This window comes from Neltuma alba, unplaced genomic scaffold (assembly GCF_004799145.2).
Source record: "Neltuma alba isolate B1F8T4 unplaced genomic scaffold, ASM479914v2 tig00005084_pilon, whole genome shotgun sequence".
Taxonomy (NCBI): domain Eukaryota; kingdom Viridiplantae; phylum Streptophyta; class Magnoliopsida; order Fabales; family Fabaceae; genus Neltuma; species Neltuma alba.
The window spans coordinates 499,171-514,264 of NW_021633971.1; the positions used below are offsets into that span (position 1 = coordinate 499,171).

At 37.1% G+C, this 15,094-nt stretch overlaps 1 protein-coding gene and 1 pseudogene across 1 annotated transcript; both read left to right on the forward strand.

The window, feature by feature from the left end:
• The first annotated feature begins 59 nt into the window (after positions 1–59).
• LOC114746654 (uncharacterized) lies at positions 60–7,527 on the forward strand (annotated as a pseudogene).
• A 1,417-nt stretch (positions 7,528–8,944) lies between these two features.
• LOC114746655 (uncharacterized) lies at positions 8,945–13,181 on the forward strand. The gene is made up of 2 exons (XM_028934884.1): positions 8,945–9,147; positions 12,720–13,181. Exons 1-2 carry the CDS (start codon positions 9,025–9,027, stop codon positions 12,813–12,815), a joined length of 219 nt encoding a protein of 72 aa, XP_028790717.1. The 5' UTR covers positions 8,945–9,024; the 3' UTR covers positions 12,816–13,181.
• The last annotated feature ends 1,913 nt before the right edge of the window (positions 13,182–15,094 follow it).

Genomic DNA, 15,094 nt, shown 5'->3' on the forward strand with positions numbered 1-15,094 from the left:
GAATCCCTCCAAAACCTTTTATCCTCCAAATCCCCCGCCTTTCTTCTTATCCCCCTCCCAATTCCATTCTGCATTGCCAGTGCCCTACTTTCGAAAGTTCCCAATTTTAGGGCTTTGCTAATGTTTTTCCCTTGAAAAATTCAGGGATTTTATTTTTGGGCGATACAGATTGGGTGAAGACGCGGATCAGTGTCTTCGATTTTTCACTCAATGGAGGGCACGGCCAGTGTTGCCACTGCCACCACCACTCGTGGCTCGTCTCTCCAGATGCCATCGTCCCGGCAGGAGTGGCGTGCTGTTGCGGAGCATCATTTAGCTCGAAACCCTGACGACAAGGTACTGATTTGGCAGCGGCTTTATTTTACGCATTTTTATTTGCTGGTCGCGATGTCGGAAATAATGAAAATCCAAGGTGTGGAATTCGGAGCTTAGCCATTGCCGGAGATCGAGAGAACGACAGCATTCGATCTCCAAGTCAATGCGTGTCTCTGAGATGTAACAAAACTTTCACCGTGCAAATCGGGGCTAGGGTTAGTATCGTCAGCTTGCGCACTTTATGTCCCCGTTAGTATCATTTTTTTAAGTTGAAGTGGTATTGGGTTTTCTGGGCACAAAGCCTGAGGCTAATGGATATCATGAGTAGTGTTTAGGTGGACAATGTGGTCCTTGTGCATCCCTCGTGCTTGTCTCTGAAGCAAGCATCTTGTCTTAGATGACTCAAGTCTATTTAAGATTTAATTGTATTTCTTTTCACATATCTGGACTGAAGCGAAATGCGTAATGTGATTCTGTTTCTAGATTTTATTTCTAAAACGTTCTATCTTTCGGATAGTGCATGGTTGTCTATAGTTTCAATATTTGGTTTGTTGAAACCTCACATTGTCCATCCTTCTCAACCGCTCAAGTTTTAGAGTCTTATTTGCTGTTACTGCGGTCCACCCCCTACCCATTAATTGTGCATATATTAGGAATTTAGCTCTTGACTTCTATAACTGAGAGCAGTGAAAGCAAATTGTTTGAGGCTGTTCAATCTCTATGTTGGAGCTATATTGTTTATTCATATATTCATTTAAAGAGTGCTGGCATTCCAGTTTTGGTGGAGGGGGCTACTTGTTTTCCCTATTCTGTTTTTATTTGTTGTTAAATGGACATATGCTATTTTGCAGGAGTTAGAACAGACAAAGTTAGGGCAATCAGATGAAAGAACTATATACGAGGTAAGGTTGATGTTGATGGTAACGGAAGCGTCTTTTCAGTTTCGGGGATTTAGGAACTGAAGATATTTTTTCTTTTTCAAGGTGCAGCAAGGAAGAGAGCCTCTTGATGTTGATTTCTGTTCAGTGACAGTGGATGGGACATTAGACAATGATATATTGCAGCAACGAATTCAGGATGTTGCTAGACAAAGAGAGGAGCTAGAAAACATCGAGATTGAGCTGAGAGCTCAAATTATTGCAAGAAATGAGATAATTGAAATGCAAAACAACTTTGATGTTCAACTCAAGGAACATTCTAACGCTGCCAGCAAGCTTCAGGTGTAAATTAAATATTCAGACTCTAAAATTTAGTTTGCTTTATTTAATTTAACGCAAAAAATCTGTTATTCTCCTTGTCTTGTGATTAATTTTTTTTTAATTGTCTATTTGTACCTTTTTTGGATAGCATCAAGTTGTCATTTGTGCTGGATCATTTGTTGATACTGCAGATTTTTGTGTTTGCAATTGTGAAGGGAATAAAACGAGAATTTTGTGCTGATAATCTAATTTATCTGAGGCTACCCGTTGTAAATTTTTAGGACGCCAATTTTTATTATGTTCTAAGCTTGTAAATTTGGCTTTGCAGGAGCAACTCCGTGAAAGGGGTCATGCAGTACATGAGCTGGAAAGGAAAATGGAAGAGAAAGACAGAGAACTGCATGCTATTAAATTAGACAATGAAGCGGTTTGTTGAATGGCTCTTTGTTATTAAAAAAATGTTTTTTAAAGGCTAATGTTAACCCTACTAATTGATTTATTTGATATTCTTATTTATTATTCTTTCAGGCCTGGGCAAAACAGGACCTTCTCCGGGAGCAAAGCAAAGAACTTGCAACTTTCAGGTTTTTCTTTAACCATGCACATGCTGCATTAGCATTGGTAATATGGGCAAGTATGATGAGGGTGTATCACGTATGTGTATGAATGTACTTCAACTTTGAAGCAAAACAATTATCTCTACTGCATTACATTGTTGCCCAAATATTTTTCTCCCTCAAATTGTATGAATTGGATGCTCGATAGGCCGCGAATCTTTTTGTTTTCAACATGATTCTATGAGTAAGCACTTCTGCAGAAGGGAGCGTGATCACTCAGAAGCTGAACGAGCACAGCATTTACAGCAAATACATGACCTTCAAGAACATATTCAAGAAAAAGAGAGGCAGCTGATGGAATTGCAGGAACAAGTATGTATACTTGAACTTTGTGTGTAATCTTCCGTGATGGCTCTATGTTGATAGTCTTGTGTTGCAGACATGTTTCTAATATATACATATCAAATTAAATGTCCTGTTTGGTATTGTCCTAATTCCAAATACTGTAAAGCATTTCCCTTTTGGCGGTGTGAGCTATACCCCTTCAACAATGACTATATGTGATTTTATTTTTTCTAGAACTTCATTTGAAAATACAACGTCTTTTTGGGTTTACATGTGCTGATAAGGGTTCTATCTTTCAGCACAGGGTTGCTCAGGAGACCATTATGTACAAAGATGAGCAATTGAGAGAGGCTCATGCTTGGATTGCTCGTGTTCGTGAGGTGGATGCTTATCAAGCAACGACAAACCAGACATTACAGGCTGAATTGCGAGAACGGAATGAGCAATATAATCAACTCTGGATGGGTATTATCAAAGACAGGTTGTTTTCCCATCCTTTCTCTTGTGCAGGGATTCAATTTTTGTTTGTCCTGTAAACAGAAACATATATTGTGTTGCATATGCAAGTGCGTGGCAACTATTTTTTTATGCGTGCATATTTATTTTTAATCTTTGTGCTTCAGTTGTGAAGATTCGTTGCTTGATCTATATTATCCTCACCCTAAGTTTTGGTGTTATAAAATCATAATTCTTAATTTCGTCTCTATAAACCTTTTGTGGGCCCTTCTTAGTACTGTAATTATTGTAATATTGTTTTATGTTTTATTAACAGTGGGTTTTGCTTCATTTTGCTTACTTTTTGGGTGGGTTGGTGATCTTAGTTTGCGGAGATGGAGAGAGATTCATTTGCACGCCATACAGCAACTTCAACTTGAGGGGCGGCCGAGGCAAGAGAGAGGAGTGGAACCTACAATGATAAGAATTCGTCTCAGTTTGGACAGGACAATGGAACCCAATTTGATACAAATGGAGGCAACACCTCTAATGAAAACAACGGCCTTCTTCCAAATGAGAATTCAGACGGTGTTCAACCTTTTGCATCTAATGGAAATGCAGCAATTCAGGTAAGGTGCTTTAATTAATAGTTTAGTAGTTAAACATCTAGCTATGAACATGTTTTCATTTTCTGAAAATGAATTTTTAATATTTATGTTTAATGAATTATATTATTCTTACTGTGTGTTAGGGAGATCTGAGTAAAGCTCTGAGAGATTGTTGTAGCTTTTTAGTCACTGTTATATAACGTCAGTGGCAGATTGTCATTAGGAATTGAATTCCTGAGCGGTGGCATTATACAGTTAAATTCTATTCATTTAATCTGCATGGTCTGTGAATGTAAAAAGAAATTTAATGGCAAAGTATAGCTGATTGGGATATGAGTTCATTTGGCAAGACCAATTTTGGAACAGGGTATTTACCTTCCTTCACTGGATGGGATTAATAGACTTGATGGTGATGTGACTCTGCTTTTACGGAACCAACTTGCAATACTAGGGGTGAGGGGAGTCTCTTATTTGATTGCTAAGATCTTGTCATTGAGGAAGTAGTAATGTAGAACTGCAGATGCATGGTGCATAGATGAAGTTATTAAGGTGGTGATATAGAATGCCTGTCATTGATGGGGAAGTATGTTCTATGATACTTAGAAAACCTTGGTGTAGTTTAGGTATTTGCTATCAAGATGTTCAATAGAATAGTAGCATGTGGAGAAACTTATTTTAAGGAGTCAATATTGTAATGCTAAGTCATAAAAAATTTCCACATATACGTTTATTATAGAATTGTGATGATCAGGTTGTTATACTTGATGACTTTTGTATGCCCTGTGAATATTTTCCCTATAGATTGAACATTTAAACATGATGAAAAATTGACTACATGTTTGTGATTTTTAGACCGATCATATTCCTGGTGTCCCTATTGCTCCATCATCTCTTCTTGGGATGCCTTCCTACCTCTCACCTGGTCAAGTGGCTGCGTTGCATCCATTTGTCCTGCATCAGCAAGGAGTGTCCCACTCAGTTGCACCACAGGTTGGACATTTTCACTCAGTACAGTCACAGTATCACCTATTCATGCAACAGCAGGATTTCATATTCATCATTCCATATGTATCATATCATCAGAGTATTCCAATATTCACACTATCTCACCATATTGACCCATGATTGGTGATAATTATTGGGAGAACGCTACTTGTTCCAGGATGCATCAGAGGGTTCACAAGTCCCATCCAGGATGATCCTTCCTCATCTCAAGCTGATCAAAATTCCTTGAGATTGGATGCAAAGTATATTATGAGAATTCTATTATGGACAAGTTCTGAAACTATTTGGATGTACATATCCGCCAAGGGGAGGAACCACAAGCTATGATGAAACATCTTCTGGGGAGACACAGGTTTTGAAACTTTATATGATGCTTATTGATTTTTTACCTCCCTTGATTATGTCTGTGATGCTGAATATAGCTTAATTTTTCCTTGGTTTTTCAGTCGACCGACAAAGATCAGCCTGTAGCTTCCCAACGAGATCAGAGCCTGCAACAAATTTCTTCCCATTTCCATAATGCCTTAAAACTGAATTCATTTGAACAGAACAGTGAAATCAAGGTTTATTGCTTCTTCCTGTATGAACACTACTTATTCGGATGGTCAAAACATTATTCTGATAGTCTGTCTTATATTGCTTGTCCTTTTGTGAAGTTTTCTAGAGGAGCTTTTCCTGTATTTACAGGAAAGCAAATATCTTAACATTATATTTTTGCAATTCTGAGGAATCTTTTGGTTGTCATTGCCGTATGATGCATGCAAAATAAAAGTACGCAGGTACTAAATGCATCTTCTATGTGAAAACTAACTTTTTATAGGTGCAGGACCAGAATGTTGTGGCTTCCACAAATTGCGGACCAGGGGATCAAATTTTAGTGGCTGAGCAAACAAACTCTGCTGCAATTGCATCATCCCACATAATCCATCTAGTTAAACACGGTGAGATGGCAACAGATGTTTCTTCTGATTTGGTGTCGCCTGAAGCATATGCCTCAAGTGGGCAGACAAATTTGACAGAAATTATAAGGACTTCTGAGGTTACTCTTCTTGATGAAAGAACACTATTAGCTTGTATTGTACGCACTATTCCTGCTGGTGGACGGATTCGAATTAGTTCAACGGTTAGTAATTCTTAACAATATTCTTAGGCTCCTCTATGGTATGGCTGTTTTGGATTTGAAACTGATAGAGTTGATATGTAATGCCTTTGAAACACAGCTTCCTAACAGATTGGGCAAGATGCTTGCACCTCTACACTGGCATGATTACAAGAAGAAGTACGGAAAGCTCGATGATTTTGTGGCCAGCCATCCTGAAGTGAGTATTAAGTTAGAATCTGTATGCATAGCGTCCATTCAAGTAATGTAATTGCTTTGTAATCTAATGATGTTTTTTGTCCCCCCCCCCAAAACAGTTATTTATGATTGATGGAGACTATATTCAGCTTCGTGAAGGAGCACAGAAAATGGTAGTGGCAACTGCTGCTGTTGCCAAAGTTTTTGCAGCAGCTGCATCATCATCATCATCATCATCATCTCCTTATTCGTCATATTTGCCTACTGTAGCAGTTACACCAATGGCCCAGTCTCATCGCCTAAAGAAAGTTCATTCAAGTGATTCCAAGAATGTTAAAACTGACAAGTCTGTGAAAGATTTTGCTCTAATTTCTCGAAATGTGACTGATGAAGCCCTAAAGCACGAGCAAACAAATGGTGTGAGTTTCAGTGTCACTGGTGGGCTTGCAAATGCAAAACTTTTGGGTAAATCTAAGGATTCTCAGAACATGAATGGCCCTGAAAATCGACCTGTCGAATCTTCTGTGCTTTCAACTGGCGGCAGTAGGGGAAGCCTTGACAGATCTAGTGTAGGCAGTGACCAAACTTCAGGCCCTACAAATGGGAGGATAACTTCAACCTATCCTGGAAAACAGCAGATCAGGTAACACTTCTACGGTCGGTGTGATGATATCTGTCATTATGCTTTTGTGCGTTGGTGTCCAACATTAAATAACTGTTTGAAAAGGGAATCTTGCTCACTTTATTTATTTTTTTATAGGTCTGTTGCTGGGCATGCTCCTCAAAGATAGCGAGTTGCCTTACTTGAATGCTACATTGTAAGTTTATTTTTGCTAGATGTGGTAATGCTTCAGTAAGACGAAAAAATTAGATTAGGTCTATATTCACTTTTGATTCACTAGATCTTGCTATAATATGTATGGCCATCAAGATGTCCTCTTTAGCCACAAGTATGGATATGTTATGTTTCTTATTCATGCAATAAGAAGTTGATTTTTGTTTCCTGTTGGTTATGGGGTCTCGTCAGTTGAATTTTTTCTGCTTTACGTGGGCAAAAGACCTTTTTCACTTTGGTGATATTTTCTTAATATTTGTAAATTAGCTATCTAACTCCTACATTTAAGATTAGAGAGAGTATTTTCTATTCTTAGGAATGAATCATGCTAAACAGGTTTTTTTTTTTTTTTTTCCTTTTTTACTCTTTTGTAATCAATTGTATAATCTTCAAATTTTGTCTGATAAAAAGAGTTGGAAAAAAATGGCAAATATGTCCTTGCAAATTGAATGTCCTGGTATTCCTAGAGCTGAGTCACCTTTTTCCTCTTGATTTTGCGCCATTTTTCCCATACGTATCTGAACTGTATTTAGATCGTATTACATTCGTAATTCTGATCATAGTTTATGTTTACAGGAAACTGAGGAGCAAGTTATCCTTTTGATATCAAAAGGGGGTTGCGTATAGAAAGATTGATGATGAATTGATGATTGTGGGGTTTGCGGGAGATTGTTTCCGAAGAATTTCCTTGCAATCTTCTGCGTCCTGAGCAACTGTGATTTAAATTGTCATCGCTTCGCTCATTTTTTGTGCGTTAATTTATTACTCCCTGCTGTTTCGAATTGTTAAAATTTTCATCAATATGCGGGCCTCATTTGCAATCCCTTGCTGTGCATTTGCATCTGATAGATCGTGGCCGCTAGTCTTGTGACTGCTTAGAAGGATCAAAACGTTGTTCATGTTTTCGGTTTACAAGCTCTCCCTCTCATTATACTGGTATTTCTTAAAATTCTGGAAGCACCCACGTAAAACAAATGCCCTAGATAATGGCAAATAAGGAGAAAACGTCCTAGCTCACGTTCTGTTCACTGGCATGAAGTGCGTGCTTGTTTGGAAAGGATAGATTAATTGTGATTTACAAAATATAAAATATATGAAGAGTGTTATCTTGATTTATGTGAATGTGTTTATAAGTGTTTATATTAAGTGCCTGTTTGGGATAGTGGTGGAAATTTTCTATAAGCACTTTTTATGTAAGTCGAGACAGAATTCTTTTCACATATTTGTTTTTTATTTTGTAAGTCACTATTAAACAACTACTTATAAACTATTTATAAGTTATTCCAAATGGGTTCTAAGTAGTTTCTAACAAGCACTAATTTTGGTTATTTGTTATTTCTTTGACTTATAGTCTATAGTATATTATTTTAATTTTTGTATTGTTAAATCAGATGTTCAAGTTGATATTTGGTTGTTTTTTAAGATATTATAGTATTATTAGTAGTAATAGTAGTAAATATTATAATAATAATTCTGGTTGTTATTACAAGCATATGGTTAAATCTGTTGTTGTAAGTTGCGATCGGCTTCAAGTATCCACCGAATAATCGGTGACTAGAAAATATGACAAACGAGTGGGGCGAAAGGATGGATGATAATATTTTGAATGAAGATAGAAAAAAGAAGAAAAATATTTATATACTCTTTTGGCGTTTAATGTAAAAGATATTTAATTAATGTAAAGATATTATAAATTATATAATTCAACTAAAATTAAAATGGCTTTTGCAAAATACTTTCACATAATATTAAATCGTGTATTAGTTTATATATTGGATAAATTAATTTAAAAAATAATAAATACGAGATAGAAAGTTAATTAAAGTTTTATATTTAAAAATAAAATAAATTTTACATTTTTTTGTAAACAAAACTTTATAAGTAACTTCCATATGAAAAAAGATAAAATTTATTGAAAGCCCATCATACTCATGTCAATCAATATATCCGCATTATATGAAGTTGCCAAGATTACAAGTTGTTACAGGCTCCTTCTGACTCTGAGCCCCAAACTAATAGTTTAGGACTTGTTTTAGTTTTGCTTGAGAAGCCGTCGGTAATGGCAATTTAGTTTTGGACCCATAAAGTTACCAGTATGATCAGCACAAAATTACTTTACAAGCATGTCATATGAATAAGTAATTTGTGAGAGTTAAATTTAAAGTTAAAATGGTGTACGGATGCTCCACTTATTATGTACAGTAAATATGTAATTTCATTGCAAACAGTTATACCTATAAATATTATAATATGCGAACCGGTTTTGTCATATACCAGAATCGGACACGCCTCTAACTTGCTGCGTTCTCCTGCGCAAGTCGACAGGAGGGGTTTTATCGACGTTGGAAGACGGTGTCGTTTGGCATTGTACGGAGTCGCTTTGCTAACTAGAAACAGGAAGGGAAAACAAGAGAGGAAGGACGGTACAATGGGGTATGTTCTGAGAGTGAGATTGGCGTCCTTCTTCACGGGCGCCGCATCGGCGTCATTTGCCGGTCTCTACATCCTTCACAGGGATTACAAGATTGCGCAGGAATCCTTTACTCAACAGGTGCCTTCACCTCCTTCTCTTCCCCCTTCGTCAAAAACCCCATCAATTATTTGTCCTTTGCATTAGGGTATTCCCTTGTATTCCTCTGGAGTTGGATGCCTCTGAGTAATAATACGTTGTTTCTGTTGCATTTAAGAAGATGTCTGACATCATTCGCGATGTCCATTTCTTATGGCCGGCGTTGATTAGATTCTCTTGTATTGCTTTGGTTTGTGTGCGAGGAATCAAGCTGTTAAGATGGTGATATCTGTTTATTTATTAATATTGGTCGGGAAATGATGCAAGGTTATCACAATTGGCTTGTGATATTTATGTGGCTATGGCTGCACAAATGTGATATCTTATAGCCATTTGTTGGTAGAATGCCCACCATTTCAGACCCATCTTAATAGTCGTGCAGCCCTAGTAAAGGGAACGATTGCTTTATATTTCTTCAAATTGAGATGTTACGTTGAATTGTTGCCATTTGATCGATGATGCCACAAAATCTGAGTACCCTTTTTTTTTCAATTTTATTTTTACACCTTCCTACTTGATTTCCTGATAATTGCTAGGCCTGTACATGTTGATCTTAAAGATTGAGAACTTCAAATTGAGACATTGCATGGGATTTTTGCCTGTTTGACTGCCGATACCATTAAGTCAGCCTACCTTTTCTACGTGTTCTTACTTGTTTTCGTGATAATATTGTTCATTGTAACTTCGTAATATCTTCAAGTTGTGTGGTCTATGGCTTTCTTGAATCTTGATTAGCCTGAGGTGGTGATTGAATTATGTTGCCTTTGACAAGCAGAAGAAGCTAGATTTCTACTTATGGCTTTTGATTGGATGATATAAGTAATATAGTCATTTTGGTATGTTATTTTCATGCCCCTTGTTGTGGGTGGTAAGTGCCTTACTTTAGGATGGAAATTAGCAATTTTGTGACAGTACAAGCAAGATTTAGGCATTTAGCCATAATCAAGAGTTGATAGGAGATGATGACAACATAACTAAATGGTGTTTTGGTGTCTTTTTTTCAAGTGTTGTCAATATTGAGATCTTACTCTTACATAGAATTGGCTGAGAGATCAGAAAGATAAGCTTCGGTTGTAAGATGACCAAAATGATAAATAAGCCCAGTATTATCAATCTCTCCTAAAAAATTGACGAGTCATAACTTGCAAGAGTTACAAAATGGCATGCGTTAAAATAATTCTCAGGCCTATAATGTGATGATATCCCCACACGTTAGAATTAGGTGTAACATTGTCGGATTGTCAAGACTTAATCAGACAACCAGACGATCAATATTTTAATCCTAGTGCCATCTTGTTTGATTTTAATCATTCCAGTTAAAGGTTCTTGCCTCAGTGCCTTAAGCACTAAGGCTAGGCACCATACACCTTCAACACCTCTCTCTCAATTTCACTGACGCACCAAAAGGTGCTTGCTTTTTGCTCTGTTTCCATGAATGGTCATGTGGCTTTGGCAGCTTACTCATGTGAACAATGCCTCGACATTTCCATCCAACCCTTTATAACATGGTAATATAGTAATGTTGACTCAAGTACTATTAAGGCTATTACCTTTCTAGGCTTTAGAGAAAAAAAACCATAAAGCAACATGTGACACAAACCATTACGAATGTTGTCATCGGAAGGGTCCTTGGCCAAAAAGCAACATTGGTAATGTCATTGAGGAAGAAGGCAAGACGAATTGATCCAGCAGTGTTTAAAAATTTATATGTAAAATGTTATTTTGAATTACCCGTCAACATATGTGTGCCTTTCTGGAACCTTTTGCCCAAGCGATTTCACAAGTCTAGTGCCTTGAGGTTGCTTCTCACCTGTGAGGAAAAAAGCAAGGAACAGAAAACCGGATCGGACATTAAACCGGTTGAGATAGTGGGTCAAGGGTTATTGGTCGAACCGAGGTTGAACCGGGGTCGGACCAGTCATATTAAAATAATATAATTAATTCATAATATTAAAATAAAACAAAATTCATAAATAATAATCACTAAAAAAAGATGAGAAGCTACAAAAGTAGTTTAAATATTTAATAGTACCAAGCAAACATTAATGAAATGTATATCTTAACTAGAGAAAATCAAAATCATCACTAAGATCATTTGCATGGGCTGAGATGTCAACAGCTAGACAAGAAAAAACAGGAGCAACAACATCATCTTGTAAAGGTGGAGGGTCAGCAATGTTCATATCTTCATCACCTATATAAGACAGTGACCAACATTAATGATTATACAAATAACTATATATTAGTATAAGAATAGAGTCTTAATTAAATATATAAACCTTCATTAGCACTCTTAAGAGTTGTTGAATTAGTAGTGCCGTCATTGTTAAGGACGCTTTCCAATGTATCCACATCTCTATCATCAAACTCTGGAGTGGGATCTTCTTCAGCCATCCAAAAATCCACCATATCAATGTTTTCATAGTCAATTGGATCATAACTTTTGCTCTTCTTCAATGTACTCCTTTAATGACAAACAAAATTTTAAATAAATATAAATCAATTAAAAAAAAACTAAAGTTATTCACTGTTTTCAAGATTACCTATGTTTCAATCACAGATTATAGTTGGTGAAAACTAAATCATTCAGTCTTTTATGTTCTAATCTGTTTTTTCTTTTCGTATGAATTCTTTCAAATAAGCTCTAATTTCTCTCACAACCAGAAGAAGCAGAAGTTTGACTAAGAATACGCATTGCAACACGCTGCAATTCTGAAACTGAACAACCATAATATGTCCACCATTCATCTACATAATAAAATATATTTAGTATCCAATACTATATAGAATTAGTGAATAATCATGAATATAATAAATAATAATAATACTTACAGGGGTCTAGTTTTTGAGCGGCTTTTTGACATGAAGGCCTGCTAAAAGATTCTTTGCCTTCGCGATAAGTAGTCGCTTGTTTCATCACTAGGAAGCCATCAATATCTTTATCTGAGTAAGACTCAACCACATCAATTAAAGGCATCATTAATTTTGACTTGCTAGGACAATCTGGACCATATGTAATTGCAGGATTCAACAAATATGATGCCGCATGAAGATTGGTCTTCAGATGTCTATCTCATCGAGTTTGAATGATTCTTGTGTAAGGCTTATACAATTCCTTGTTCAAAAAAGTGGGGTGGGTGGGGTTGTATTTTCTCGAAACAGCTGGGAGAGATGTGTAGTTTGCTAGAGAAGAGTATGATTCTCTATTGCAGATACTCCTCACGGTCCATTTGTAGACATTGGATAATGTCTGATGGAAGTAACTTTAGGGATGATATTCAGGATGAAGGGTAGCTTAATTTTGCCTCTTCTGCATTTGATGTGAATTAGGCTTGTTGTATTCTGTCCAAATAACCTTATTTATGTCTATCCGTTGCGATTTCTTGGATATTGACATATATTTAATTAAATTGGTCCGTTTTCTCCTTCCTTCCTTTTATTCCTACGAGGAAGGCAATGGCCGCATTGGGGGTGTTTTGGTCTAGCATTGTACTTGTTTGACTCTTCTATCCACTAGCAGTGCAGCTTCAGTTAGTGACCTTTTGTATTTCCAGATGAAAGGTGTCCACGACTCGTTAGACCGACGAATTTCTTCTCTTGAAAAATTGAAACACACGGAAGCTTTGGAACCAGCGGAAGCATCAGAATAGCAGCGTTAGCAGAGTTGAAGTCATTTATGTAGTTGATTGTTGTGGAACCTACACTGGATGGACTCATTATGCAAACTGGTTTCTCACTGTTTTCCTATCGTCCGGAATAAGTGCAATGTAACTCTTTCTTGTGGCACTTGAGATAATTCATCGTTAACGGAAAGAGCAAGGATTCATTCTGTATCCACTTGAAATTTGGAACCATTTTTAATGTTGTGTTTTGATTGTGTAGTTTCGTGCTTCCTTGTTCTTCTTGCGAGAACGTGTTTTGATATCCCTAGTGTGGAGGGTTGGCTTTCAACAACCGTGTTAATTTTTGGCAATTTATGGCTATCATCTAATAACGATTTTATGTTTGGTTGCTGATTTGCTGAATTGATTCCAGTAATTTGTCTGTCCCCCACCCGCCAACCCCCAAAAAAAAAACGCGGCTTCACCCTTGGCCTCCCATTACTTTATGCTCAAAGGATTAAAAATCGTAAAATTTCATTTGCTCCGTTACAGTTGGTTCTCAGAAATTTCGCTTTTTTTTTGGGGGGGGGGGGGATTTAATGTACAGAAGCAAGATTAAAACATGGTTCCGAATCCAAATCGGAAGCCCAAAACACTTTCTAGCAAATGTAATCATCACTGTAGTGTATAATTAAAATAATAAATAAAATATAGCACAATCACCAAAAAAAATACATTATAAAATGAGTTTTATATTTAAATACTATATTTATAGAATTGTTTATGATTGTTGAGAAATTTCAAATTTTTATGTTCACAGGGCAACATTGCACGTATCGAGGCTGACTAGTCTAGTAAGAGGAGATCGTTAAGTCAGTGCAACACGGGGGTAAATCGAGGATTGCTGGGAATTTACTCGTCTGATTGTGATATAGCTTTTGTCCCCTTTTTTTTTTTGGGTTTCTGTCGTATGTTTATAAAAATGATTTGGAAAGAAACGGGTTATGGATGGATATGAGGACTGATAATGTCCAAAGATAACTGGAGAGAACACAAACCTCCCTCATGGGAATAGTCTTTTAATTAAAAATAAAATAAAATAGATCGCGAATAAATTCACTGTAGGCAAAATAACAAGCATGTATTGGAAATGGAAATATGTGAAATGCGACTGTGTAGTAGACTGGAATGGGGAGGATTAAATGCACTTGCATAGGAATAAGGGAAAGAACGAAAAGTTGGTGGGGACGAAAGGTGGTCCCGTAAGATAAAAATGGTGATCCATATCTGTTTGGGTGGATTGAGGGGCGAGGTGGGCCCACATCTTAAATCATGGACTAACACAGAAATGCAGAACGACAGAAGCGACAGATAAAGTAACGAAATGAAATGCAAGGAATGGAATTGGCAAATCCTTGTTTCCGTGGCGGTGGCAGCCCTGCGCCATTGAATCCACCCCATACACATAATCCCCTTTCTTTGCACTAAAATACCCACAGCCTACTTGTATATCTCAATTGAAAGAGAGAGACTGAGGCGGGCAAAAAAAAAGAAGCACGAAGCTTATTTTGTTTGTTTATGCTTATTTCGCCTGTGACTGGGAAAGCAGGTGTGTTAAGGAGTCAAGAAGAATAATTACGAAGTGGAAACCCGAAGCAATAATATCAATATGGGAACATGTTGATAGCGACGCCAATTTCAATTCTTCTATTTCATGTCATGTGCATTTGTCCCCCTCCCCCCGGAATAAGAAGAAGATTGCCATAGATGTCTTCCTCCCATACCTGCAATGGCTGATTTTTAAGCTTTGATTTCGTACTAATGGTGTACTACAAAGTTAAAGCGGACGGATTTTTCACAGCGATAGAGGTGGATGTGGGTTGGACTTTCCTGAGAAGTTTGGTCACAGCTTTTGGAGCTCGTTACAGCATTGAAGGCTGCAACAATATTACCTTTGCGCATCATATTTTTTGGCCATTCCAAGAGACGCAGACACTGTGTATGGTACTTCACTTTGGTGTAACTGCAAGCTGCAAAGGATATCCTTTACAGGAATTAAAAGAAATCAATGGAAATAAATCGCTGGTCTTCTCTGCCCTCGTTCATAATGTTGAAATTCTTTTTTAAAAAATAAATAAACTCAATGAAGTGAATGGCTTTAATATTTATAATATATGCGCGCATAAAATAATTCGTCCATAATGATACAGGTATCAAAGCCTTTTTGCGTTAGTACCAGTACTACCGGCTGCCGCAACGTTACGCATTGGAAACGGTGGCCAAGGAAAGGAAAGAGTGGCCAAATCCAAGGCCTCTCTCTGTCCTGC

Bases quoted from the DNA above. Each gene is read 5' to 3' on its own strand.
- LOC114746655 (XM_028934884.1), top strand. From the start codon at position 9,025: ATGGGGTATGTTCTGAGAGTGAGATTGGCGTCCTTCTTCACGGGCGCC. The intron at 9,148-12,719 runs GTGCCTTCACCT...TTGTATTTCCAG, and splicing joins AGGAATCCTTTACTCAACAG to ATGAAAGGTGTCCACGACTC.